Below are 24,874 nucleotides of genomic sequence, written 5' to 3'. Positions count from 1 at the left end.
TGTTCCCAGCTGCTCGCCCCAGCTTACGTGAGGCCTGAATTTACATGAAGATTCACCTGGGGTCAGGAGAGAATGGATATGGTAGGAAAAGATGAGAGGAAAGAGGGATTTGGCCAAGGGGAGGCCTCACCTGCAGCTCAGGCCGTGCCAGCCCTCAGCGGGGCTCTCCCTGACCAGGATCTAATGCTCTCTTTGCTCTCCCCAGGGTCCTGCTGGTCCTGCCGGTCCCATTGGCCCCGCTGGTGCCCGCGGCCCCACTGTAAGTGCCCTGCTCTGGCCGTTGTGTCCTCCGAACCCTTGTCCAGATGTGGACTGCACCCCCTCAGTGCTAACAGAACTTCCACCTGACAGCCTGTCCCCATCTCTCTTCTAGGGACCCCAAGGCCCCCGCGGTGACAAGGGTGAGACAGGCGAACAGGGCGACAGAGGCATTAAGGGTCACCGTGGCTTCTCTGGTCTCCAGGGTCCCCCTGGCCCTCCCGTGAGTATGCCCAGCCCCTCCCCAGCCCCCAGCTGCCATCTTGCCTTCTTTTATCGTCTCCCCAAGTCCTGCTGTGTGATGGGGGGGGACACTTTGCCTCGGTTTCCCTCTCTGGACCGTCCTTCTGCTCCCTGGTGGGGACTGGGGTCTGAAGACTAATGGCTATTTCCCAGTAGCCTCTGAGACAGTGAGGGGTGCACAGCGAGGGGTCGTGGGAGGGGCCTCAGCCTGTGGGCACCCTGGGGCTAGACTTCCAGAATGACCAGGTGGCCGGCAGGGGGGCCGTGGCTGGCCCCATTTGACCCACACTCGGCCTCAACTGTCTTTGCATCTCTCCTTCAGGGCTCTCCTGGTGAGCAAGGTCCCTCCGGAGCTTCTGGTCCTGCTGGTCCCCGCGTGAGTTGTGTCTTCCATTTATCTGCTCTTCCTGGGCCCCTCGCCTCTCTGGAGAAGGGTCTGGGGCAGGGGATGAAAGAAGGGAAGGGGGTTCTGGACAACCTTACGCAGCCCTCGCCTCCCCCTCCCCACTGCTTCCTCCCACAAAATTTCCTGGCCCAGCTGTGGGAGTGAGCCATGATGAGGCTGAGGAACCAGAGCCAGGCAGAGTGGGTTGTGGGCTTCTCTGCCAGAGCTGGGGTGGGCCCGTGCTTTCTGGCAGGCTTTCTCCAACCAGCTTCCTCTCTGCAGGGTCCCCCTGGCTCTGCTGGTACTCCTGGCAAAGACGGACTCAACGGTCTCCCAGGCCCCATCGGTCCCCCTGGTCCTCGTGGTCGCACTGGTGATGCTGGTCCTGCTGTATGTGGTCCCCCACCTTGTCTGCCCATGGCCCTCCAGCCCTGAAAGCACTGAACCCCGGTAATCCCCCCTCTCCTCCCTCTCTGCGCAGGGTCCCCCCGGCCCTCCCGGACCCCCTGGTCCCCCTGGTCCTCCCAGCGGTGGTTACGACTTCAGCTTCCTGCCCCAGCCACCTCAAGAGAAGGCTCAGGATGGTGGCCGCTACTACCGGGCCGATGATGCCAATGTGGTCCGTGACCGCGACCTCGAGGTGGACACCACTCTCAAGAGCCTGAGCCAGCAGATCGAGAACATCCGGAGCCCTGAAGGCAGCCGCAAGAACCCTGCCCGCACCTGCCGTGACCTCAAGATGTGCCACTCCGACTGGAAGAGCGGTAAGGGCTGGCCCAGCCCTGCCTCCTCCTGCCGCGACGGGGCTGAGCCCTGAGGTGCCCACATCCCGTACCTCCCCTGACGCCATCTCACCCTGCCCCACTGCAGGAGAATACTGGATTGACCCCAACCAAGGCTGCAACCTGGACGCCATCAAGGTCTTCTGCAACATGGAGACAGGTGAGACCTGCGTGTATCCCACTCAGCCCAGCGTGGCCCAGAAGAACTGGTACATCAGCAAGAACCCCAAGGACAAGAGGCACGTCTGGTACGGCGAGAGCATGACCGGCGGATTCCAGGTGCGTGAGCTCGACCCTGTAGCCACTCTTAGGAGATGGGCTGGCCCAGGGCTCAGAAGGGCCTGAGGGTAGGTCCTGGGTGGACCAGACCTCTGCTAAGTGTGATCAGCTGGGAGGCAGGAGACCTGGGTCCTGGATACGGCGTCAAACACAGGGTGCCTGGGGGCAAGGGGTGCCACCTCTGGATGTAAGGTTCACTAGGATGCTCTCAGGGGACCCCAGGGAGGGAGGCCAGGACTGGAGGCTCCAACACAGCCGCTCACTCCTCGCTCTTCCGCTCCCACAGTTCGAGTACGGCGGCCAGGGCTCCGATCCTGCCGATGTGGCCATCCAGCTGACTTTCCTGCGCTTAATGTCCACCGAGGCTGCCCAGAACATCACCTACCACTGCAAGAACAGCGTGGCCTATATGGACCAGCAGACCGGCAACCTCAAGAAGGCCCTGCTCCTCCAGGGCTCCAACGAGATCGAGATCCGGGCCGAGGGCAACAGCCGCTTCACCTACAGCGTCACCTACGACGGCTGCACGGTGAGTCCAGCAGGGCCCCCGCTCTGGGCTTTGGCTTTCCGGGCAGGCCCAGTCCCCCCACCCCCTCACTGCTGCTGGGTGACACTCCTCTCGCATTGTCTCCCTTTCACCCCAGAGTCACACCGGAGCCTGGGGCAAGACAGTGATCGAATACAAAACCACCAAGACCTCCCGCCTGCCCATCATCGATGTGGCCCCCTTGGACGTTGGCGCCCCAGACCAGGAATTCGGCATCGACGTTGGCCCTGTCTGCTTCCTGTAAACTCCCTCCACCCCAACCTGGCTCCCTCCCACCCAACCCACTTGCCCCTGACTCTGGAAACAGACAAAGAACCCAAACTGAACCCCCCAAAAAGCCAAAAAAATGGGAGACAATTTCACATGGACTTTGGAAAATATTTTTTTCCTTTGCATTCATCTCTCAAACTTAGTTTTTATCTTTGACCAACTGAATATGACCAAAAACCAAAACTGCATTCAACCTTACCAAAAAAAAAAAAAGAATAAATAAATAACTTTTTAAAAAAGGAAGCTTGGTCCACTTGCTTGAAGACCCACGTGGGGGTAAGTCCTTTTCTGCCCGTTGGGCTTATGACACCCCAACGCTGCCCTTTCTGCTCCTTTCTCCATGCCTTCCTGGGGCCTCCCCTCCACTGCTCCCCAAATCTAAGTCTCCCCAAAAGACACAGGAAACAATGCATTGTCTGCCCAGCAACCAAAGGCAATGTTGAAACACCCAAGTGGCCCCCACACTCCCAGCCTACTCCCTTCACCCAGAACCCCCAAGCCCTGGGGGGACCCGGAGTTCTCAGACTGCCAAAGAAGCCTTACCATCTGGCATCCCTGTTGCCCCGGCAACATAACCCTCTTTGTTTTTGAGGGGAGCGTGCCAGGGGCACCACTGGCCCTTCACCACCGGGTTTGGAGAAAAGTCAGGAGGGGCCAAGACAGAGCAGAAACGTCGGATTTGAGAAACATGCCAACCCCCCCGTGCTACCCGGCTGGGTGGGAGAGACTGCTCTGATCCTTGTGTAATTGTGTTGCTGAAAGACTACCTCGTTCTCGGCTTTGGTCTTTGTGTGTCACCGGGGCAACTGCATGGGGGGCGGGATGGGGGCAGGGTGGAAGGGGCTCCCCATTTTATATCAAAGGTGCTACATCTCTGTGATGGGGTGGGGTGGGGAGGGAATCACTGGTGCTATGGAAGTGGAAACGCACCCCCCCCCCTTAGGCCAGCAAATGTTCCTTTTTGTTCAAAGTCTTTTTTTATTCTTTGTTTTTTTTTTTTTTTTTTTTTTCTTGTGGATGGGGACTCGTGAATTTTCTAAAGGTGCTATTTAATGTGGGGGAGAGAGTGCCGGCTCCAGACAGGGTCACTTGCTCTCCACCCTCTCTTCATCCCCCTCGGGCGCCTCTCACCACCTCAGGCCTCTCTCCTCTCTCTCCCCACCTCTCCCTCCTCTGAAACCCTCTCCTCAGCTGCATCCCGTCCTCACGGCCTGTCTTTTAGTCTGTTCTGCGTTTCTCTCTCACTGGGTTTCGGAGCACAATTTCCCAAAGCACAAAGCAGTTTTTCCCCCTAGGGGTGGGAGGAAACAAGAGACTCTGTACCTATTTTGTATGTGTATAATAATTTGAGATGTTTTTAATTATTTTGATTGCTGGAATAAAGCATGTGGAAATGACCCAAACCTATCTGCAGTGGCCTCCTAATTTCCTTCCTTGGAGTTGGTGGAGGGGCGTCCTGGGGAGGGAGCTTTGGGCGGTGGGCGGGCTCTCCCTCAGTGTCCGCCCCTTCCCCCCCACCCCGCCCCGTTCCTCCAGCCCCTGGATGGACCCTCCCCCTCCCTCTTGCCTTTCTTATGCCTTTACCCGTTCTCTTAACTCTCTCCATCCATCTTCCTTGCATGTCTCCCATACCCTCTTGTCCCTTACAGTGCCAGACAGGCAACCCACTTGTGCATCAACACACACACACACACACACACACACACACCCCTCCCTGCAGATCCTGCCCTGCCCAAACCTCATGCCCATGCCCATCAGTGCCATCAACTCTCGCTGCTCCCCCCTACTGCTGGGGGCATCCTGCAGGGTTGGGGGGCTGTGGTCAGGGCTCTGGGAGGCCCGTGGTTGGGGGAGGGAGGTGGGGCAGGGAGGGGTCCCTGGGAGCCCCCCTGGGCAAATGCCTAGGGTCATCTGGCCTCTTCTCCGTCCTAGCCCCCTCTGAGCTCCTCCAAGGGAGCAATCAGCAGTACAATGTGCGACAGGGTCGCTGAGCCTGCCCTGAGGGCCAGAGGAGACCTGGAGAAAGCATGTCTTCCTTCTCCTTTTTCTGGTCTCCCCCGGGAGGGAAGGAGGGAACCACCAGCCCTCAGGAAAACCTCCCCAGGGCCTTGGAGAGCTGCAGTCCAGGTACTTACCAGCTGCAACCAGGAAGGTGACAGGCCTTCCTGACCATCCCTCTCGGCCTTCTAAGTCCCCCAAACATGACCCCTGGGTGTGTGGTGGCCTGGGGAGGTCATTTTGCCCAGCCTCTGCCTCCTGCCCTTTCCTTCTGTTTTAGAAATTCTTGCTTCCTCTTCCTCCTTCCTCTCCCTCCCTTCCTTTTTTCCCTCACCCTCTGCCTACCCCTGCCTGCTGACCTGAGAGCCTGAGGCCCCCACAAGGAAGGTGACTGGTCAGCTCCCCAATCTCAGGGAAGAGGGACAGCTGTGTGCCGTCCGTGGGCACATAGAGGATCCAGGGAGTCAGAACTCTGGAGCAGACCAGGCGCCCAGACACCTAGAGACGGGGAGAAGTTGACAGCTGTCCCATTCCTGCCCCCCTCCCAAGGTCTCGGGACCTAAACCTTTGGGCAGGAAGGGCCCTCATCCCTCCCTCAGGTCCACAGAGAGATGGAGCAGTCCTCAGAGGCCATTGTCTGCAATACTAAAATCTTGGCTGTCCTTCAGTAGTCATGACTGTTAATTATGGCCTTTAATAATTCATCATTAGCACTTCTTCCACATTCAGGAGAGTGTAGTACTGGAATTAGCCTAAAGAGGGCAAGAAATTGTGGCTTGTAAACAAAAGTTTATTCAATATGCAAATTACCCCAAGTTACCTCGGGATCCTTTGATCAATCCATGGAATGATTGCTGATGCCTGCCTGACACCAGCCTAGGCAACTCCCACCCACCTGGACCTCCTGCCCCCTGAGGCCCTTGGCTGTCGTGGTCCCATTCCTATCTGCCCCCACAGGGGTTTCAGAAGCAAGTCAAGCCTGACATCCAAGCTTTACCTGGCCGCTACCCACCTGTTCATTCTCACTCTCTCCTTCCCTGCCCACACCTGTCGCACCAGCAGGTTCACCACGCTTCTCAATTTCCAGGCCTTTCTTTTTTTTTTCTTTTTTTGCAGTACGTGGGCCTCTCACTGTTGTGGCCTCTCCCGTTGCGGAGCACAGGCTCTGGACGCGCAGGCTCAGCAGCCATGGCTCACGGGCCCAGCCTCTCCGCGGCATGTGGGATCTTCCCGGACCGGGGCACGAACCCGTGTCCCCTGCATCGGCAGGCGGACTCTCAACCACTGCGCCACCAGGGAAGCCCTGTAATTAATTTTAAAAGCCACCTGTGGCTCACGGCTACCGTATTGGGCAGCACGGTAAAGGAGGGCCTATGCCTCTCACTACATATGCTCAACTCTACACGTGGGTACGTGTGTGCACGTGCCATGTGTGCACACGCACGTATGAGGGCACGCCAGGTGACGCCGAGTGTCAGGGCGGTGGTGTTGGCAGAGCCCCGCTGTGCAGCCCCGCCTGTGTCATGTGGTTTGGGGCCAGAATGTGGTTCCAGAGTGTGTGCAGGACAGGAGGGGAGGGGGACAAAGGGGCCATTGTATCACATTCCCAACTCGAGCCCTCCTCCCCGCTGACATCACAGCTGCCCTAAATACAGCTGCCCAGACCCTCTCCCCCAGACCCGCTGCCTGCACGGAGGCACAGCGTGGACTTCCCACCCTGCTGCTCCGTGGGCTCACATTTGGTTCTCTGTGAGGGACTGGGTCATGCTCCTGCAGCTGATTTTTCAGTCAAATCCAGACCGAAAATTCTAGACAGAGGAGGCTTCATTTGGATTTTTTACCTGTTTGCTCTCTCTCTCGGAATCGTGGGTCCATTTCGGGCTCGACCCCGTCTCCTGGCAGGATTCTCTAGAACCGAAACGTGGCGGATTTTCCCTCTTTTTTTTCCAGCTCCTTAACTGTCAGCTGCCCAGGTGCCTCCAAGACATTCCTAGACAGAGCTGGCTGAGGTTGAGAGGGGCTTCCCTGTTGAGCGTGGGCACCTCGGGCCAGGGGCACACAAGGCCCGGTGGGGCTGAATGTGGGGCTCTCAAAGCCAAGACCCCCAGGAAGAGGGAGGGCCAGGTGGGCTCCCCCGGCCTCCCCTGAGCGGACGAGAATGCGCCCACCCACCGAGGAGTAAACTGCGTCGGTGTCCAAAGGGGCCCTGTACCTGGGCGGGGGGGGGGGGGGACGGTGGGGGGTATGTGTACGTGCGGACTGCTTCCACACACAGATGGCGACCTGAGGGACGGGCTAGGTGTTTGAGACGTGTGTACATAGGCATGACAGAGGGCACAGGAGAGTCTGTGTGACGAGGATGAAAGGGGGGCAGTAGAGCAGAGAGGAGTGGGGGGGGATGGGGAGAGGCTGGAGGGGTGGGGCACCACCCTCAAGTCCAGGGCCGCAGGGCTCTAGTGCGGGTGAGCAGCTGTGTCTCTGTGTCTCCTCCCAGGTGTGTGATCCGGAGGGTACCAAATAGGGCTGAGAGATGTCCGTGGATCAGGAAGCAAGACCCTGGAAGAAGGATGGCTCTTGTCTCGGAGGGTAATCAGGCCCTTACACACACAGAGGTCCAGTGCTTTGCAGAGGATGTGCATGGCAAGGCCCGGAGGGAGGTGAGTTTGGTGCACATGGGTGCTGGAGAGAGTGGGGTTTTTTCTGCATAAGACAGTGGAGGAAAAGGAAAATGGGGGAGGGTGGGGACCAGAGCACATTTTATTTTATTTTTTATTTTTTTTTGCGGTACGCGGGCCTCTCACTGCTGTGGCCTCTCCCGTTGCGGAGCACAGGCTCCGGACGCGCGGGCTCAGCGGCCATGGCTCACGGGCCCAGCCGCTCCGCGGCATGTGGGATCCTCCCGGACCGGGGCACAAACCCGTGTCCCCTGCATCGGCAGGCGGACTCTCAACCACTGCGCCTCCAGGGAAGCCCCAGAGCACATTTTAGAACAAGGAGGCCACATATTTAAGTGCTAGGTGACTTCACTGCTGTGAGGCAAACGCCTCCCACTCCTCAAGGCTTCTGAAAACTCTGACACATGCAGAGGCCTGGTGTGAGGAGGTGTTCTGGAAAGTGCCTGAGTTCTGGGTTTGGGTCGATCTGAAGTGGAGATACAGGAAGGACCATGAAAACAGCACTGCGGTGGTGGGATGAGTTGGGAGATTGGGACTGACATATATACACTAATATGTATAAAATATTAACTAATAAGAACCTGCTGTATAAAAAAAATAAATTTAATTTAATTTAAAAATTAAAAAAAGAAAAAAAGCACTGCCCGATACAAATACAAAGTGAGGCACACATGTGATTTTGCGTTTTCTAGCAGCCATATTAAAAATATAAAAAGAAACAGGGGATGTTCATTTTAATAAGATATTTTATTTCACCTAATATAACCCCCCATATTATCGTTTCATCAGTACATTTGCAGCACATCTCAGTTTGGAAGCCACATTTCAAATGCTCAGTGGCCACAAGTGGCCAGCAGCTGCCCTACCAGACAGAGCGGGATTGGACAGCAGGTCAGAGCCAATGAGCAGGCGAATTTCAAGCTCCACCCTAATCCACAGGGAGAGCTTGAACTTTTCGTAGAATGGAAATTGAGTCCATTGAATCCGGATCTTAGGGGACAGGGAGGTCTCACAGACCTCTGGTTTTGGGGTGACCCTGTGAGTGTTTGTATGTCATAAAGTCTCCGTTCTTGGGAGCTGCCAGATGCCAGGCACTCACCTAGTTCTCCCAAATTCTCACAAAAGCCTCAAGACAGTTATAATTAATATCTATGCATCAAATGTCAGAGCTGTGATTGGAACCCTGCCGTCTCTGGCTCCAAATCCCAGCAGATACACCAAGGGAGCTCTCTATAACACGGGGTCTAAGTGTGTGCGTGCATGTATCTCAAGAATAAGGAAGAAGTGTGCAGGTGGGGGCTGAGGCCAGCTGTAGGGGTCCCCGTGTGCCCACGTCTGGCAGAGGGCCTTCTCGCCAATTTGAGAGGTGGTGAGCTACCATCTGGAGTCAGGCCATGCGCGAGGGCTGTGTCTGGGATACAGGTGGAGACACTGGGTCCTGTGGGCATTGTGGGTGTGGCACTGGAGAGGATCAAGTCTCAGGGTGGAGGGGAACACAGCGGCTATTTGTCCTCGGCGTGAGGGGCTGGGGTGTGACTGCCAGGGGGAGTCTTGCCCCCTCGCCCTCCCCGCGAGCTGCCAGGATGGCTGGGAGCTGCTCCGCAGTCACGCCATGCCCCCAGCCCCTGTCTGGGCCACTTCCTCCCGGCCAGCAGCCAGGCTCCCGTGTGCTCCTGGTAGCTGAGCTGGGAGGGAGGCGCTGCCAAGATCCCAAGGCAAAGTCGCGCAGCAAAGGGAAGTGTGGCGCGGGCCTCGGACTCTCCCATCCTGGCCAGCACAGGAAGAGCGCCTAGGCCGAGGGTGGGAGCGTGAGACTCGGAGAGGGCGGTCCCCTCCTCACGGGGTGGGGGTCAGGGGTCAGGGAGGAGCCACCCCAGACAGCCGGCCGACCGAGTGGAGCTTCCAATCTGAGCGGATTCTGTGCAGCTCCAGGTTTCAGCCAGATGAGGGGCCCCGGGGAAAGGAAATTGCACATGAGAAGTCAGAAGGCTCATGTGGTTGGGGGTTGTTACCTACAGAGTTCTTCAGCCAACAAACGTTTACTGAGCACATACGCTGTGCGAGCTCGGGGCGCCTTCCTGCCTCCACAGACGCTTCTGGGATTAACTAACTAACTAATGGGTGTGGGGTGGCCAGCAGGGAAGGGGGAGGCACCCACAAGATCATGGTAGAAGCTTTGGCAATGGCCTTGCTCACCTCCCCGCCTTTGCCCAGAGAGGAGGAGAAGCCTCCTTAAGAGCTCGGAGTGGCCCAGACCTGATGGCTTCCCTTCACGTTCCTTCAGAGCAGCCTTCCCGAGTGCCTCCTGTGTGCGGGCACTGCACCCCCTGGGGGCACACGGAATCTTGCCCTCCTGGAGCTTACATTCTAGGGCCAAAGCGGACCCCAACAAGGTGCTCATACAGGGCACGTCCTATGGGAGAGCAAGGAGGCTGGGCAGAGGGCTCTCTCTGAGCAGGGGAAAGCCCTCTGTAAAGACCTGCCATTGGGGCAGAGGCCAAAATGACTGCACTAAGGGGAAGTTGTGTGGACATGGGGGCTGGGGAGTCCCGACAAAGGGAAGAGCGGGTCAAAGGCCCTGAAACAGGGGTGTGTTAGAAGGTAGCGCGGCTGGAGCACGCAAGCAGGAGGAAGGGTGGTGATGAGGTCAGAGGGGTGGACGGGGTCTCTACGCCTGGCCAAGAGTGTGGATTTACTCTCGGTGTCACGGGAAGGCAGAGGAGAGTTAACAGCAGAGGGGCGAGACTCCCTGATTCCTCTCGTTAGGGGCTGGGCCCAGCTGGCGCTGGAGGCGAGACTGAAGGGGCACAGAGGAGGCAGGGAGGCTGTGTGGGGGTCCGGGGTGAGACCCTGGAGCTGGCCTGGGAAGGCCGTTGTGGAAGCTGGAGATGTGGAGGGATTCAGGACAGTTTGTGAAGGCGGGGATTCTGGGAAGTGAGAGAAAGGAGAGGGGGTCCAGGAGCAACCTGGGGTCCTCATGACCTCCGTGCCTATACATGTCTGAAGAGCGGGATGCAGTGTTCAGAAACTTGGCCCTCCTCTGGGGTCCTTGGCTCTGGGGGCACCCCCATTCTACTGGGGGCTGCTCTGGCTGTTTCAGCCTCCCCTCAGCCCCCAGGTTGGGCCCTTGCCTCCAGGTGAGAGAAAACTCCCATGCATCCCCCCTACCTTCCCCCTCCACACACACACACACACACACACACACACACACACACACACACACACACGGGGAAAAGGGGTGATTAAGCATCAGCTCCAGGACAGTGGGTGGGGCCCAGGCCTAGTGTCAGGGGCTTAGAAAGGGGTGGAGAGGCCTCAGGGTGGGCTTGTCTGAATTCTCTTGGAGCTGCTCCCGGGGTCAGGGGCCTGGGCCAAAAGGCCCTGCTTCTCCCTCCCCCTCCTTAACTGGGTCCCCTCTGGGGCTTAGTCTCTGGCCTGTCCTCCCCAGGGAGCATGAGATGTGAGACTGGATGTGCCCTGGATGGTAGGGGCAGGGGTGGAGCCGGCCTGCTTTGGTTGCAGCCACCTGAGAAGAACAAGCTGTGTCTGCTTCTTGGTCAGCCAATCTCTCCAGGGCTCACGTGGGGACCAAGCTAAGCCGGTGACACCAAGCTCAACGAGGGCTGTGCAGTGTCCTGCGGACCTCGACCCTGTCCCTGAGGAGCGCACCAGGAGGGGTCGCTGATCCGGGTCACTGATCCGGGTCACTGATTCAGGGTCCTGCACCCCAACTCCCTCTCCATATCTAGGTTATGACTCCCAAAGGGGCCTCCCCCCAGGAGATCTAGATGGGTGAGAGCCTGGATCTCCTGCTTCCAGAACCCCTCAACCCTCCAGAAGGCAGCATGGAGGTGGACATGCCAGGTTTGAATCCAAGTTCTGCCACTTGCCTGCTCTGTGACCTTGGGTAAGTCACTCATTCTCTCGCGGACTCAGTGTCCTTGTCTATAAAATGGGGATAGTGATCCAGTTATCCCTATTAAATAGGCTCATGTGAGGATTAATATCAGGGCTGCATATGCAGGTCCTTACCTCTTATTTTCAGAGAATTTGAGAAACGGCAAAATGCCCAGAGTCCAGAGGGCAAGCTGGCAGCTCCTGGCTACCTCTAAGGGCTCCCACAAGGCAGAAAGGGAGACAGAGGCAATGAGGGTCGGGAAGGAGGCTGCTGAGACGAGTGCACAGCAATCGATGAGCAGAACAGCAGGTTTTATTCTGGGTGTCCTGATCCCAGATCACCCTCATGCCATCCCATCCTCATCTCTCTGCTTATTCCCAGCCGGGGGTCCACTGGGACAGGAGCTGGAGTCAGAAGGAAAGATGTGGCCATGGGTCGTGGCTGCTCTGTGAGTGGGGAGAGAAGGGAGGATGAGGCCAGTGCTGGAACTGGAGCAGCAAAGAGAAGAGAGAGTGGGGGTCTGCGAGGACCAGGCCCCGGTTCTCCTGCCTTCCCCACCCTGACCCTCTGACTCCGAGTGCTTGGCACTGGGGGCCACACACCTGGCACTGCTGAGCACCCCCACCACTGCCTCGGAGGGGCAGACAGGTCTGTGTGCCCTTTCCCATCCGCCCCCCTCACTGCCCCAGCCTTGAGATGGAGGCCACCTTACTCCCAGAAAAGAGGCTGGCACTGCCCAGCCGGACCCACCTGTGTGGGCCCTCAGTGCTGGTCCAGGATGAGAGGCACCCGGGCGCTGTCCACTTGCGGGGGCAGCCGCTCGCCTGTGCGCACGTTGAACATGGGCAGGGTAGAGAGTGGCCGGGGCACCTCTCGGCTAGCTGCCATGTGTCGCAGCTCCTCTGTATTCCCGCGGATGGTGCAATGGTGGACCATCTGGATACTGGGGGCACAGGGCCAGCAGAACCATCAGCTCTGGGAGTCAGCACCCACTTTGGGGTCCTGCCTGGCACTACCTCTGAGCCACCCTGCAGTCTTCCCCACCTACAGTGTGTGGGGAGACACACGCGGGATGGGTGGGGGAGGACAAACAGGAAGTTCTATGGTGTCAGCTTAGTGTCCAGTGACTGAGGCATGGGGTCTGGGTGCAGACATCCTGAATTCAAAGCTATGTGTCCTTTGCAAGTTGCTTAACCACTCTGTGCTTCAGTTGCCTCAACTGTAAAATGGGGATAATAATAGAACCTACTTCCTAGGATTGTTATGGAGACTAAATGGGAAAATGCAGGCTGGGTGTTTAGAAAAGCGTCTGGCACGTGGTAAGGGCTCCTGAGATACTAAGACATGAACAGATACCTACAGTGGTATTTATTACCAGAAGCCAGTGTTTGCTGGGCTCTATATTGTTTTTATGTTCTGATGATGATCCCCCGTGTCCCTTCTAGCAATCAGTTCCCTCTTCTAATACTCTCTCCCAGCACCGAACATCCGTCCCCTCCCCATCATCCCCATCTTAGTCGGGCAAATCTACCTCCTCCACCTTTTCCTAGCTTTTGCCCAAGTTCTTTCCTGCTGGGCTTTGACTGCCTATATTTTGGATCCTCAGACCTGGGCTCCACTCCCTCTGTAACTCGACCCCCTCCCACCCTGCCCCAGGTTGTCCCCAGCATTGCTTTGCTCCAGACACACACACAGTCTTGCTTCCTGTCTGTGTTTTGGACCAAGGCTCCTTGAGGCTGGAATGAGGCCCCACCCTCACCAGGCTAGAAGCTCCAGCAGCGCCCAAAGGACTGACTACCACACCCTTTAGTAAGTCCTACCTGAGCTCTAGCTCCAGTTTCCCCTAAGAAGGCTGAGCCTCGTTCTCATCTGACATTCTCATGGGCTTGCTTTCCGCTATGCAGGAGCAACTTTAGTTCATTTTGAGAAGTAGGGTAGCACAGTGGTTAAGCATGAGAACCTGCTTTGGGTCTGAGTGTGAGTTCCACTGCTTACTGGCTGTGTTACCCTGTGTAAGTTACTTAACCTCTCTGTGTCACCATTTCCTCGACTGTAATGCAGTTGTTGTATAAATTAAGTGAGTTGATGCAGAAAAAACATTTACATCTACTGGTCAGCATGCAGCAAAAGATAGCTATTATTGTGGGGATAAACTTGGCCTCCAGTGGAAGGATGTTTCCGAGCCCTTTTACATGAACACACCCACATTTGTGGGCTCAGCCTGGAGACCTTTTCCCAGACTACCTGGTTGCTGGGTCAGACAAACAACAGGGACTTTTCAGTACAGACAATAAGAACTGGTTTTCTTAAAGGGGCGGGGCCCCCAGGCAGGGTGGAAGCAATCCTACTTACTGCTGGATTACTGATCAAATCCGGGAGGGGGAAATGATCCCCACCCATGCCCATGTCTCAAGTAGTGGACACAGCCTCCAGCTAGAGCCTGAGAGATCAGACTACAGAAAAGATTCTCTAGCTTCCTACTGAATGTGCTGGGGAGGGTCAAGATGAGCTATTGAGTCTGGAATTTGGCAAGCAGAGTTGTCCAAAACACAAGTTTCCATTAGCAGGCAAGGGGAGGCTGAGAGGGGAAGGGAGCAGGAAGCGTGTGGCAGTGGAGGCAGCCGGGCAGGTAATGATCCCTCGGGTGGGGGAGGCCTTAGCTGATGGGCCTCCTCCCCACTCCCAGCCCCACATCTGGGTCTCATTACTCTAGTAACACACACAGGTGGAAAAATGTTCTGTGGACATTTTTCCAGAGCGGGAGCAGAAGTCAGACCCGTGGTGCCCTCCTCCGCAGTCCTTCCACATCAGCACTTGGGCAGAAAAACCAACTGGCGGACATTCTCTCTCTCTCTCTCTCTCTCTCTCTCTCTCTCTCTCTCACACACACACACACACACACACACACACACACACGCACACACAGCCCCTTGAGCCCTGATTCTGATACACAGATCACAGGAGAGTGTCGTTGGGCTGGAGGTTGGGCTAGAGGATGTTCTGACCAATAAAATCTGACGTAGGTGAAAAAGAGGCAGCAGAATCACAATTTTGGATCATTTGAAAAATGAACCTGAACAAGCAGAAAGAAAAAAAAATAGGATTTTGTAGAAAAAAATCAACACAAAATCCAAACCAACAAGGACTAATATCACACACACACAGGGAAAAATTGGTTATTGACTCGAAATTGATGGAGGAAGCATAGTTTCCTGACACCAGCAGAGCTAGAAAGTTGACCCAGGAAAGGCAGACCCGGTGGAAGTAACTGGCCAGAAGAGAATACCCGCAGTGGCAGGAGACGACACTCATCAAATTTGGCAAAGGCCCCCAAATTGAGGAATAAAATCCTCCTTGTAAAATTTACATAGAAAATCACTGATCCCAGCGGGGGGAAATTCTACCAAATAAAAATGAAAGCAGAAAAAAAAAGCAAATCTTTTTCATTGCCTTGTATTAAAAGTTGATCAAGGAATTCAGTCGACTTAGATAGATCAAGGAATTACATTTATGTTCACTCTGGAACATTTATTCCCCATAAAAATTCAAAAATGTTGGTATAATTCTGATTCTAAAAATGTTTGTATCGTTTAACCCAATAGATTTATATGGTGGGGTCAAAATGGTGGGTTTAAGGCACCCTAACACCAGCTGGCGAGAACATACGCACCACGTGGGTCCACCTGCTCGGCTCACTCAGCCACAGCCCTTCTTCCAGGCTCCCTGGCATGTCAGATGCCCACACTACCTGCCCCACCCAGGGGGGAACAATGGGGCTACTGTGACCCTCACACGATTCTGGTGGCCTCACAATGTTCCCCTGAGGTCACCACAGGTATATAACCTGACCACCCCCTGCACCTGAGGCACAGCTCTGCTGAGGCCAGAGCCCTACAAGGAAGCCTCTGAGGGAACCAGGAACTGGGACGCACCTCCCCCAAGTCGGGGGAGACTTCCAGCCGCCATCCTGGAGGTCCTCGCACCCAGTTCCCTTCACCCACCCCAGGAAGAGATGCAGGAAGACACTTCGCTGCCACCCCCATCTGGGCCCTTGGCCTCAAACACTGCCCTGGATGCAGTCCAGCGGGCCAGCACGTCCGGACTCCCGAGCAAGAGAGGGACTGGGTGCCATGCCTCCTCCGAAGCCCACGGGAAGCCCAGCATATCCAAGGTGATCCTGGGGGTCATGGAGAACAAGGGGGCGCGCAACCGCGTGTCCCTCGTTACCCTGAGGAAGGCCGTTGCCACCAGTGGCTACAACATGACCCGCAGCACCTGGCACTTCAAGCGAGCGCTCAAGGGGCTGGTGGACAAGGGCGTGCTCAAGCCCGTGACAGGCAAAGGGGCCGCAGGCTCCATCATCATGGGCAAGAAGCATGCCTCCAAGTTCAAGCTCAAGGCAAAGAGACGGCAACAGCAGCAGCAGCGGCAGTCTGGGCAGCAGCGGCAGTCTGGACAGCGCCGGTTGCCCATGGGCTCCAAGCAGGGGCCCAAGAGGCTCACCAAGGGGGTTCGCGGGGCGGCCAAATGATGCCGCAGTTAACCAGGCAGGCTGGGCAAGCAGGGAGGGGTGCCAGGCCCGCCACAGGCTCAGGGCAGTGGGAATAAAAGGAGCTAACTTATTTCACACCTGCCTCCTGGAATCTCTGGGGCTCAAGGGAGAGGGAGAGAAAGAGGTCTGGGGGCACAGAGGAAAGGTAAGGCCATGGGTGGGGAACACCTGGGCAAACTAAGAGCGAGATAGATTTGGGAAGGGCTGGAGGAATTGAGAGCATCCAGATAGTAGCTGGTCCCACCGCATCATCTTGCAGGTGAAGAAACCGAGCCCAGAAGGAGTCACAGTAATTGTGTGGCAGAAAGCAGCCTAGAACCCAAGTGTCTGACTCACAGCGAATCGTGGTTGTGTGTGTGTGTGTGTGTGTGTGCGAGCGTGCACGTGCACGCACTGGAAGCCTTTTAAGTTGCTTTGTAAAGTTGCTTCTCAAACCCTTTCTCCCAGGGTGGCGGCAGATCCCTGAAGCCTGGCTAGGTCCCCTCTCCTGTCCCACTTTAGACTCCTCCATGGAGACCAGAAAATGAGAAAGCCAAGCCAGGATAGGTTGGGCCCAGCGCCCAGCCAGCCAAGGGCTGGAGCTCCCAGGCCAAGGGTAGCTTCATCATCCCAGAGTAATTTGGTTTGTCTGCTGCTCATGGAAGTTGGAGGGTCCAGCGTGATAGTCTAGGAGGCCTCCCACCCAGCCCACAGATTTCCCGTACTCACTCAGAGGTGGCCAGGTCTCTCTTCAACCTGGAAAAACAAGGGAGGGGATTAGCTATTATCCACAACCCCTCCTGGCGCCAGGCCAGGCAAGGGGCCCTTCCTCCTTCCCTGGCTGAGGACTCTGCTCCCGGAGGGATCTGGGTCTCCATGTGGCACAAGTGCCACAAGGAATCCCACAATGTGAGCACCAGCCCCAGTGCCCTCCCTGCCCTCGGACCCCACACTCACCGTCCCTCCCGCCGGCAGCACATAACATAGGCCAGCAGCAGGGTGAACAGTAGGGCCACCAGCAGGGGCACCAGGAGGGTGACCAGTGCGTCGGTCAGGAACTCTCGGGCTGTGGCCTCGGTGGGTGGGCAGAAGAACGGGTCGTGCTCCAGGATCCCATCACCTGGCGTGGGTACCTCATCTGCAGGCTCTGGCACTGACTTGTCCACCTGCTCAGAGAGCCCAGGGCTGACCCAGGAGTGGATGGCTAGACACAGAGAACCTCAGGGCGCAGGGCAGGAGTTCTGGGGCCACCCTGCGCCGTGCAACTGCAGGGGTTCCTCCTGCCTGGCCTCCCCCAGCTCATGTGACTGAGCAGCACAAGCACTGGTCTAGGTGCCAGGAAAGAAATTCTAGGGGAGGCAGGACCATACAACGGTTAGAGCACAGCTCTCAAGTCTGACTGCCTGGGTTTGAATCCTGTTTCAGGCAAGTGCTGTGCTGCAATGACTTACCTCTAGGTGCCTCGGTTTTCTCATCTGTAAAGTAGGGACGCTAATGGTGGTACCTGTCTCCTGGGTGGTTGTGAGGATAAAACATCTTGATTGCATCGTGCGTCGCCCATGGCAAGTGCTCAAGCATGTTGATTACCAGTTCCTGCCTGTGCCGTCGGTCAGGTCACAGGAAGGGCTCCTAGCCCTGGGAATAAGATCTCTAGGGACCCTAGACACCTCAGCTCAATATCCCAAAGAGCAGTAGTGAGCATCTTTGGTTTATAACATGGGGGTGAGAGCTATCTGTCCCTTATTTTAGGCCAATTTGCTAAGTGACACCTTAGAGGAAATAGAGCTGTCCCACAGAGGCCCTAGGTGGAGAAAGGAGCTTGGAACCGTCCTGTGGGAGTGATTGTTCTAGCTGTTCCGTCGGGCACAGCTGGGGCTCCAGGAGCTGGTGATCCCTTGTCTGGATTATGGGCTCTGCTGCCCTCTTGTGGGAGAAGGTAGAACATGTGTGTGCGCACGCGCGCGCGTAGACAATTGAAGAAACAGGGAAAGGGGATGGGATGGGGATGGAGGAGACCGCGATGGGGGCCATGCCCCGCCCCCACCCCTAGAACCAGGGTCCCTCCTCACCAACGACACATGGCACCAGTCAACTCGGAAGTGAGGCGCCAAGGTGTCATAGCAGGACAGCAGTGGAGGCTGGCCCTGGGCACAGCGAGCTTGGCTGTCGGGGGATGCCACCATCTTCAGGCAGGTGGAGAAGGGTGAGGTGGAGCCCACCTTGATGTATACCCTGGGCCCAGATAGAAACCACTATCAAGAAGTTGGGGATATCACTGGGCACTGGAGATTTGAGGGTTACGGCCACCCTGAGATCTGGGGTTCTGGTGAGAGTACACAGAGTACCCCAGTCTTCTGGTGGCCTTGGCCGGTCCCGAGGAATGTCCTCTGATGGATGGATCTATCGTGTCCTTATGGGCACCAGAAAGTGCAGAGTTCAGGGTAACTAGGGTTTGGGCCCAGGAAGGGCAAGAGGGAGGAGATGAGGGGGTGGCCGGAAGGAAGTGGACAGTGATGTGATGCTGGGAGGTAAAGATGCGCGTGGCGAGCGTGCAAGTGGTAAAGCCCCACTTGGAAGTTAGGGAGACCCGTGTTCTATGCCCACCACCTAGACAAAAGGCAAGCTGCCCCCTCCTCCAGGAAGCCCTCCTGGGCTGCATGCCTACCCTTCCTTGCGGCCCTCGATAGGAAGGGGGACTCGGCCCCCACGGTCCAAGGCAGAGGTGATGTTGAGCAGCTGGAGTTCCCCTGGCTCCCAGAGCCCCCCCAAGGCTGTGAGGAAACGGCCGGCAGGTGTCGAGGGCAGCACCTCCTCTACATCATGGCTGCGCACAAGGAACTCAGCCTGGTATGGTAGCAGGGGGCCTGGGAAGGCCAGGTGGGCACCTTAGGCCGCACCCAGCCCCCAGCCCTGCGTGGATCCTTCCTAAGCCTCCCCCCATCCAAACTGGTCCCCGTATCCCCTCAGCTCCCTTCCTTCCTCCCTAATTCCCCTTATATCCCAGGCCTCAAATGCCCTTGCTCCACACCCACAGCCTCAATTACTCGCCCAAGTCTCCACCGTCTATCAGCAGAGCAGCCGAGAATACAACTCCAGAGTCTTTCCAGGGTGCCCTGCTCCCCACTACTCACTTCTACACCCGCCTTCCAGGGGAGACCCCCCAAGACTGGCATTGGTGGGGTAGGGGTGGGGCGGGGCTGGCGGTACCTTCTGGGTCTCCAATCAACAGCACCAGCCTCTGCCGGGTGGTGGCAAAGCTGTCCCGATGGTAGGCTGTGACCTGGAGGATGGGTAGAGGGCTGAGAGGTGGGGTTAGGAGAGAACCTAACTCCTAAGCCCGGGTGGTGCGGCTGGGCCTGGCGGGAGAAGACTGAGCCCACCAAATTAGAGGCATGTGAGTCATGTAAATGAGTGAGCACTGGGTCCCTGTTGCATGCGACACAGCCCACTGGGGCCCCTACTGGTACCTCGATGACCTGGCGTCCGCGATCTGCTGGGGTGGCGGTGCCGTAGAGAAAGCCAGGCTGGTGGGGGCTGCGCTGGGCATAGCGGAGCCACCTGGGCAGGTCTGGGTGTCCCTGGAGGTGGGCGTGGTAGGTGATAGGGACGGTGGCTGGGACAGCTGGTGGAAGGGAGGAGAGGGGATTGGAGACACAACAGGAGCCTTCACCAGCCCTGGGCCAGGCGCCCCCAGCCCACCCCAGTGCCCCTCAGGCCCCTCTCACCGACGACGAGCTCAGGAAGGTGCAGGAAGTTTTCGCGGTCCAGGGTGTGTACAAAGACGCGGCCCACGAGCGGGTGCAGGGTGGTCTGCTGGGCCTCGGTGCGCCCCAGACCTGCCAGGAGACCTGGGGGGACCCACGACCCCCAAGTACACGGCCCAGCCTCAGTCCTGGCCAGGGAATAAGGTCCCCTTTTCCACCCAGCCCCTAGTGGCCCTGAGGGAGTGGAGAAATGTGTGAGAGGAGGCGGATGGATTTGCTGGCTCCCAGGAAGGATGGGCTGGGGCCCTGGCTGTGCCGCACACTTTAGTCAGTGACCAGACCCAGACCTTAGTTTGGTTTGGATTCGCGGAAGCCCCTCACTCCTCATTTTAGGCCTCCATCGAGGGTCACAATGGGCAGGGACTGATGTCTGGCTGAAAGGGGTGTGGGGTGTGTGAGTGTGTGTGTGTGTGTGTGTGTGAGTGTGTGCGTGTGTGTGTGTGTGTGTGTTAAGAGCACTTGGAAAAGAACCCCAAGCTGACTGTGGGAGGCTTTTTGTGATGATTTTTATTAGTGGGTGTGTTTTTCGAATGTTGAGAGGTAAGGACCCCTTGGAGGATGCAGGTAGCCACTCTGGGGCCCCCACCCGCCTCCCCTAATATACAGAGGGGAGAGGGCCCACACTAGAGGCCACTAGGAGCCGAGCAAAGGGGAGCCTGAGCCCAGAGCCCCAGGGAGAGGACCTGCCCCAGTGACCCTCACACTCTCCCAGGGCCAAGTTTAGCCTGGACCCAGACAGAAGCCAGCCCATTAAAGGGCCCATGGCACTCTGGGCCTGTGCAGTTAGGCCCGGCCTAGCCTAGGACACCTCACCCCTCAGAGTTCCCAGCCAGCCCCCCATATCCCAGCTCCCAGCCCCAGTTCCCTAGAGCCCCATCGGCTGTGGAATTTACACCCCAAAATCCCTCTGGCCCCTGCCTCACACCGACCCCCAACCCCTCCCCTGAGGAACTTCTCACGCCCTCAAGCTGGGCCTCTACCCTGAAGAAGACCCCAACTTACCCACAAGGAGAGAAATCCAGATTAGCACTGCCGCCATGGCTGATCCCAACCTGGCCCTGCCTGTGAGTGACAGAGACAGGAGCAGGGAGGAGGGAGGAGGGAGGAGGGAGGAGGGAGGGGGAGGGACGGGAAGATGTCCCAGAGCAGCTGGGCCCAGCTTCAGCCAGCGGGACCCTCCCCTGCCCCACCCAGAGCAGGCACTAAATCTAGGGTGGACACCCTCCTCACAGGATGAGGTCCCTCCAATCATCCCCTTCTTGGGGCCAGAGTATATTTTCTAAACCACCAGCCTGACTGCCTGAGGCCCCCCTTAAATCCCTAATGGCTTCCACTGCCCTGAGCTCCGCAGCGGCTGATGGCTTTCAGGCCCTGCCTGTACCTGGCCATCCTGTCTAGAATCCCCTCTCTTGCTCCTTACCCCCTCCCCGCACACACACCCTACCCCGGGCGTCCACCCTGCCTCCCTCTGCTGCCCCCCAAGCTGATAGTCTCTCCTGAGTCTACACCCCTTTGCGTGAGCTCTTCCCTCTGCCTGGAGCTCCCTTCCCGCCCGCCGTCATCCTACCACCTTCTACTCACCTTTCAAGGCGCAGCACAGGCATCCTATCCTCCCTGAAGCCTTTCCGCCCTCCCTCCTGTGGGGCACAGCCACGCCCCCAGTGTGGTGGGTGGCCTGGAGTCTTATGACCTTTGCATCTCTGGACCTGGCACAGGGCCTGGCAGCCCGTAGGTGTGGGGGGCGAGGTGACAGGCACCGTCCACCCAGCCCCTCCCCAGACCAGGCCCCCAGCACGGCCCCAGGTCTGCGGGGAGAGAGAGCCGTGGACAGAACCAAGCAGGTAGAGACAGGGAGCAAAGGAGGCCTACACGCCTGGACATGAATCTCCCCCTGGCCCATTCACTGGAGAATATGGCCTTGAAAACGTCATCTGCCCTCTCTAGGCTCTGTTTCCACAGCTACAAAGCGGCAAGAACAGGGCTCTCCTCCTGGTGTCCTTGTGAGGAATCCACAGACTCATGAGTTCAGCACAGACTTACAGAGCACCTGCTATGTCCCAGGCACTGAGGGGCACGAGCAGCCCCCACTCAGGTGGAGCTTCCATGCCAGCAGGTGGTGACGGCTACCCTCTGCCTGCGACTATGCTGAAGGCTTTACATAGATTTGCATATAGTAACTCACCCCATCCCCATGGCAGTTCCATGAAGCAGGTGTTATCTTTGTCCCCATTTTACAGATGAGAAAACTGAGGCATGAAGGGTGGATAACTTTGCTGAGGCCACACTATAGACAGCTGAATGCATGTCAAGACCTCAGCCCGGTGCCTGACTCAGTCCAGGATGCTGCCGGTCTCCTTGCCGGTGGGGTACCACTTCCCCTTCCTTCCTGCATCTGCCGAAGGATCTCAGGACAGGTGTGATGGAAGCGGCGGGCCCTTCTTCCCCTGGACCACCCATTCAGAACAAGCAGAGGGGCACTCTCCCCAGACGCCCTGAGAAGGAAGCAGGGGACTGTGGGTGCCAGCGTTCCAAAATCCTCGGTACCTGTGTGAGCATTCTTCCTGGGCCTTGAGACATGGGGGGTTGCCACCTCACCCCCATAGGCGAATGCCCCAGGCAAGGACATCTGGGACCTGCCCTGAGTCAGCCTGAGAGGGCGGGTGTTGGCCTGCAGATTGGGGTGACCAGTGGGCAAGTTATTCAGTCCTTGTCCCTTCCTGTCTCTCCCCACATGACCATCCCATCTGTCCTTGGATAGCCAGCAAATTCCAGAATGAGTGTCCACTTAGGCTCTCAGACAGGGCAGGGTATGTCCCAGAGTCACCTTGGTAACTCTCTGCCTTCTCAGAGATGAAGGGCAAGAGGAAGAAAGGAGGCAGAGGAAAGTCAGAGGGCTCTGGGGGAGCAGGCAGAGGTGCCAGAGCCTGGCTAGCTGCCCAGGCCTCAGCCCCTCAGTGGCTCCACGTGATTCCCTCCCTCCCTGGCTTCTGCCTCTCCTGCTATTTTTAGAGCCACCCAATCACACCCTCAGCTGTCTTAAGGTGGCATTGCCCAAACCCAGTGTCACCAGGCCCACTGAGGCCAGCCTTTCTTACTGATCCTTCTCTCTCTCCCCAAAATCAAGGGAACCAGGGACTGGGCCAGGAGCCATCTGGAAGTCCCTTGAAAATCTCCTCTGCCCCACAGATGACCTCCCCACCTCAGAGCTGTCTGGATTGCAATCTGCTGCTATAACACCGAGTGCCTTCTGTTCCTTGAGGCTTAAGGGTGGTGGTGGTGGTGGGTGTCACAGGGTCTTTAAACCTATTCTGGAAATTTTAAAATAAAACTAAAGTATATAGAATAATATAATGAGCCCCCATATATCAATCAGCCAGCTTCAACAATGATCAACTTATGGCCAATCTCATTTCATCTAGAGCCCTCCCAGTTAATTTCCTCTGTCAACATTTCAGTGTGAATCTTTGAAAGATAATGACTTTTTAAAAATATAATCACAATTAAACTACCCAATGACATTATTTTACCATAAGGTTAATAATAATTCCTTAATATCAGATCTATAGTGCTCAAATTTCCAATTTCTTATGTCTTTTTTTTTTTTTTTTTTTTACAATGTGCTTGTTTGAATCAGGATCCAAATAAGATGCACACATTGCAACTGATTGATAAGTCTCTCTGAAATCTCTTTAAACCTTTGGAGTCCCCCTCCAACTAACTCTCTCTCTCTCTCTGCCCTTGGGGTAACCAGGTCATTTGTCGTGTGATTTCCCAGTCTGGATTTTGCTGATTGCATCTCTACTGCGTTCTTTAAAATATTCCTCTGACCTCTGTACTTCTTATAAATTGTATTTCCTGGACATTGTTTTTTCTTGTATACTGTAGTTGGATCGAGAGTCCTGATCAGGTGTCTGTTCCACTTTCTTCGGCAAGACCACTTCATAGGTGGTCATAGGAGCCCATCTTGAGCTCCTGATTTTGTCCAATCCAGCTGGAGCATCCATCTGGGTGAACTGGAGGGTCATTTCTGCATCTGGGTTTTTCTCCGCCTTGTCTCCAAAAGCCCAGCCCAGGTTCCCATGCCTCTGCTTTACTCCTGCTACTCCAGCCCTGACCTCAGCTAGCTGATTCTATGTCCCTGCTGCTTTGCCTTCCGCACCTGTCTCCCCAGCTTTCTGTCCCATCTTGGCCCGTCAGCGTCTCCGTTTAATCCCTTTGGTCCTTTGTCCCTGTCTCTCCCCATCTCAATGAATGTTTGCTGAATAAACGAATGGTTGATTGAATAATATATCATCTCCCCAACTCTCTCATTCCACTTCCGTCTCTATGAACCTGTTTTTTTTTTTTTAATCTCTGAGAGCCATATTTTCTTCATCTGCGTCTAAAACGGAGGGTTAGATGTTGGCGTGAGGGACAAAGGAAAGGGCGTCTCGTCGTCGTGATCTGACGGTCGCATCTGCCTCCCAGGCTCCACCCACATCTTTCTCCTGCACCCTCTTGGCCGCCTCCAGCACTATAACAAAGGGTGCGATCTGACAGTCTGCCACGAGAGGGCGCATTCGCCGGTCCTAGCCCGGACTTGCGCCTGCGCAGTATGGGGCCCGAGCCGGTGGCCCGTTGGAATGGCAACAGAGAGCCCCGCCCCAGGCGACGGCTACGCGTCTGAGGTGCTTGCTGAGCTCGGCGGCGAGAGGGGGCGACGGAAGAGGGGACCCACGGCCTCTAGCCCTTCCTCGTCCTCCCCTTCCGGGTCCGGAGGATGTTCTTCCAAACAGGGAGGAGAACCCGCGTGGGGGCAGGGGACGGGACGCAATGCCCTGTTTCCCCCTCTCCCCATCATTGATATCATTTCTCCGACTTGAAACATTTCCATTTTTCCCCACCCCCACGACGTTTGGGGGCACCGGCCTGAGGACCTAAGTGTTCCCAGAATCGTACCCCCCTTTTATCGGTGAACTTCAGTCTTCAGAGGGGTTCCTGGAGCCCCGTGGCCGCCCAGAGCTATCAATCATGAGTCTGAGAATGCCAGAGACCATCCCGGGCCAAACTTTTTAGCTTAGAGGAGAAACACAGAAGGAGAGGGACTGTCTGAGGCTTCACAGCGGAGTATTCCGCACAGCTAGACTGCTGGACTTGGAGCTTACAGCCCTTCCCTTTCTGTAAAGTGGGGGCAATATGGATCCATGAGAACGGAAGCAAAAGTGCTTTGTAAACTGTAAAGCTCTGGAGAGAGTAAGGGGTCTT

The 24,874-nt window shown here is 56.6% G+C and overlaps 3 protein-coding genes across 4 annotated transcripts in view; 2 read left to right on the top strand and 1 right to left on the bottom strand.

Moving 5' to 3' along the window:
• The window catches only part of COL1A1 (collagen type I alpha 1 chain), a 142,282-nt gene extending 138,115 nt beyond the window's left edge, over positions 1 to 4,167 (top strand). For both annotated transcript variants that reach the window (XM_081218596.1, XM_081218595.1), the window contains 8 exons: positions 206 to 259; positions 374 to 481; positions 824 to 877; positions 1,169 to 1,276; positions 1,368 to 1,650; positions 1,757 to 1,947; positions 2,234 to 2,476; positions 2,592 to 4,167. In XM_081218596.1, the coding sequence (XP_081074722.1) occupies positions 206 to 259; positions 374 to 481; positions 824 to 877; positions 1,169 to 1,276; positions 1,368 to 1,650; positions 1,757 to 1,947; positions 2,234 to 2,476; positions 2,592 to 2,738 (1,188 nt within the window). In that variant the 3' untranslated portion in view covers positions 2,739 to 4,167. The remainder of the gene's footprint in view (positions 1 to 205; positions 260 to 373; positions 482 to 823; positions 878 to 1,168; positions 1,277 to 1,367; positions 1,651 to 1,756; positions 1,948 to 2,233; positions 2,477 to 2,591) is intronic.
• Positions 4,168 to 11,700: 7,533 nt separating this feature from the next.
• SGCA (sarcoglycan alpha) lies at positions 11,701 to 20,669 on the bottom strand (the record flags this gene model as incomplete). Its single annotated transcript, XM_081219202.1, has 10 exons — positions 11,701 to 11,781; positions 12,086 to 12,278; positions 16,596 to 16,622; positions 16,824 to 17,032; positions 17,936 to 18,098; positions 18,532 to 18,730; positions 19,074 to 19,146; positions 19,334 to 19,488; positions 19,592 to 19,714; positions 20,633 to 20,669. 9 exons carry the CDS (start codon positions 20,667 to 20,669, stop codon positions 12,098 to 12,100), a joined length of 1,167 nt encoding a protein of 388 aa, XP_081075328.1. The 3' UTR covers positions 11,701 to 11,781; positions 12,086 to 12,097.
• Positions 15,348 to 15,866, top strand: LOC308607655 (histone H1.9-like; the record flags this gene model as incomplete). The annotated part of the gene is made up of 1 exon (XM_081219818.1): positions 15,348 to 15,866. The coding sequence occupies one exon, from the start codon at positions 15,348 to 15,350 to the stop codon at positions 15,864 to 15,866; it is 519 nt and encodes a 172-aa protein (XP_081075944.1).
• Positions 20,670 to 24,874: the final 4,205 nt, after the last annotated feature.

Source organism: Mesoplodon bidens, assembly GCF_964165515.1.
Source record: "Mesoplodon bidens genome assembly, chromosome: 19".
NCBI lineage: Eukaryota > Metazoa > Chordata > Mammalia > Artiodactyla > Ziphiidae > Mesoplodon > Mesoplodon bidens.
The sequence above is the reverse complement of the archived record's forward strand: the minus strand, read 5'-3'. Positions and strand labels throughout refer to the sequence as shown.